At 24.8% G+C, this 2,572-nt stretch overlaps 1 protein-coding gene across 1 annotated transcript; it reads right to left on the bottom strand.

Annotated features, from left to right (window-relative positions):
- Positions 1 to 349: 349 nt before the first annotated feature.
- LOC107885694 lies at positions 350 to 1,502 on the bottom strand. The gene is made up of 4 exons (XM_029492731.1): positions 1,174 to 1,502; positions 910 to 1,053; positions 474 to 714; positions 350 to 365 (listed from the first exon to the last, which is right to left on the bottom strand). The coding sequence occupies exons 1-4, from the start codon at positions 1,364 to 1,366 to the stop codon at positions 350 to 352; spliced, it is 594 nt and encodes a 197-aa protein (XP_029348591.1). The 5' UTR covers positions 1,367 to 1,502.
- Positions 1,503 to 2,572: the final 1,070 nt, after the last annotated feature.

The raw sequence follows: 2,572 nt of genomic DNA, 5'->3' as shown, positions 1-2,572 counted from the left end.
GTAAAAATATATTAAAAATGCATAATTTACCGTTCATCAATTCATCACGATCAAGAATATCTGAAAAAGTAAATTAAAATGTTTAGAATAATTGAAGAGGAAAATTTCTCAAACATCCAAATTAGTTTGAAATGTTTACAATTTTAATATACAATTCATATTATATTATGTAATTTATCACTTTTATTGTTATGTTATATCACATATTATATTGGACCTATATATTATGCATGTATAAAATATTAAAATACCTGATATATCAAATAAATTATTATTCCCATCATCATTTTCAAGAAGAATATTTTGATTGGTAATAAGTGATGGATTGTAATCTTTATCAAGATCAGCATCATCTGCAATTGATGCTATATAAATAAAATAAATAAATATAGATTTAACTTATTTGGTTTTTTAAACCATAATATATTATAGTCATTATCAATATAATTAAATGATATTCATTATTGAATAACATAGACTCACAAATCTCTGAAGAACATTGATCGTTATCAACATCATTATTACAATCAATTAACGGTGACATACTGCAGTTGGAAGACTTATCTTTCTTATTTATTTTTTTTTTTTCATTGATGTTTTGTTTCTTAAATATTTTTAAATCTGGCGAATCTAATAATGTTGTATTCGGTCTTTTTAAAGAATTTCCTGGTGTTTTAGCAAAGGTTGATTTTCTTTGTAAATCAGTAACAGATGCTAAAACAAACAATAAAATAATATGTGATATAATTAGGGTTTTAAAATTTCATGAATACAGTGTAACAATATAATTAATATTATGAATTTGGAATGTACAACAAATAGATATTTTTAAAAGCAATGATTTTTTTATAGTTAGGTCTTATAGTTAAATTTCATTATGTTTTTTTTTTCAGAAGGTGTATTTACTACCTGACGGTTTTGAAAACTTGTTTTGTTTTACTGTGGTGGTTGTTGATTTTTTTGGTTTGTAACTGGTTGTTTGAACATCAAAGTCATCCAGATCAGAAGTATACAGTCCCCGTTTTGCTTTGTCTAGTGCATCAGTAAATGATACTATAAAAATAAACAAAACATAAATATCTAATCCTATTATATTATTAAATATATTTAATAATATAATAGGTATAGGTACCAATTATTATCCATTTAATTATTTACATAAATTAAACTTACATATGTTTGTTGAAAGCACTCGACAGTCATAATATGAAAAATCAAATCCATTAGGCCTTGTTTTATTTGCTCGATACTTGGCAATTAGCGAATCATTATTTGGCCATGCGCATTGAGTGCTATTATGATTAAGCCAATCCGTTGGAACGGGCTCCACTGAATCATCGTTTATAAAGTGAACAATGGTCCACATTTTTGATATTTAATATATCTTAGTGGTTAACTTATTAACTGCAACTATTAGCAGGTATAACAGGTACTATTAAATACAAAATAAAAATTACTTAAATTGATGTAATTAATTGTTTGACAAGAATATTTTTAAATTAAAATAATAGTAATCATATGAATTTATACTTATAATATTAGTACACATATAATAGATATCCTATTATTAAATATAATACTATCACTAAAATAAAACATTTTTATAAAATAAAAGTATAAAAATAAATTTCCCTATCAAGGTAAATTGATATAATGTTGAATGCGAGATTAAATGTAAAAATTAAAAATTAAAACTTGCAGGATACCTACAACTTGAATTAAGTTATTTAAAAGTTAATAAAATAGATACTAGATTAGGTGGGTACTTAGAATGATGCATTAATAGTTGTTATTAAAATGAATGATTGGATAAGCAACATTCAAGTCGTTAATTGTTAGGATCATATATTTAGTCACCACATCTTCAATATTCCAAATTCTTATTTGCTTAGAGAATTTTTCTACTTTATAAATGCCTAGTTTTTCACTTTTTAATGGTTTGGAAAAAAAGCTACCAATTTTTTCAAATTGTCTTCCTAATAGAATCAACTTCTGTAGATCTTGACTATAGCAAATATTTAAGACTTTAATAATTATAAATATATTTTCTATTTTCAAGCCAACATATGAATTAGGAGCAGAATGGGTTTTAATTTGAATTTTATCTAATAATAGTATTTTATATTGAGGAGAAGAAGTTCCGTCTATTAGAGGACCGTCACTATGCAAATATTGAAAGTTCTGGTTAAAATCATTTTCAAGTTTATCTACTAAGATGTTGGGTTTGAATTGTTCTTCACACCTTCTCACCACTTGTTGTAGCGGTTTATCATTTTTTCGAACCATTTTTTTTAAATGGCTCATATAATTTTCAAATTTAAAACAGCTTACTGTATCAAGGGACCCATAGTTATCATAATCTTCAACCAAATGAATTAAGGCATGTATATTAGCCGAAATAAAGTGTTTTCCATATAAATTTCCAAACTTTTGAACAAAATTAATCATTAGTGATTGAGCAAAAGATGATAAATTATTGTAATTAGGACTTAGAAAGATAATCATCGCTACGTGTAAACACAAAAAATGTTCATATAATTCTTTAGATACAATTGATTGAATAGCTATAGGC

The sequence above is a fragment of the Acyrthosiphon pisum genome, unplaced genomic scaffold, assembly GCF_005508785.2.
Source record: "Acyrthosiphon pisum isolate AL4f unplaced genomic scaffold, pea_aphid_22Mar2018_4r6ur Scaffold_7537;HRSCAF=8114, whole genome shotgun sequence".
In the NCBI taxonomy this organism is placed as follows: Eukaryota; Metazoa; Arthropoda; class Insecta; order Hemiptera; family Aphididae; genus Acyrthosiphon; species Acyrthosiphon pisum.
Note: the sequence above shows the minus strand (reverse complement) of the source record. Positions and strands in the feature narration are given on the sequence as shown.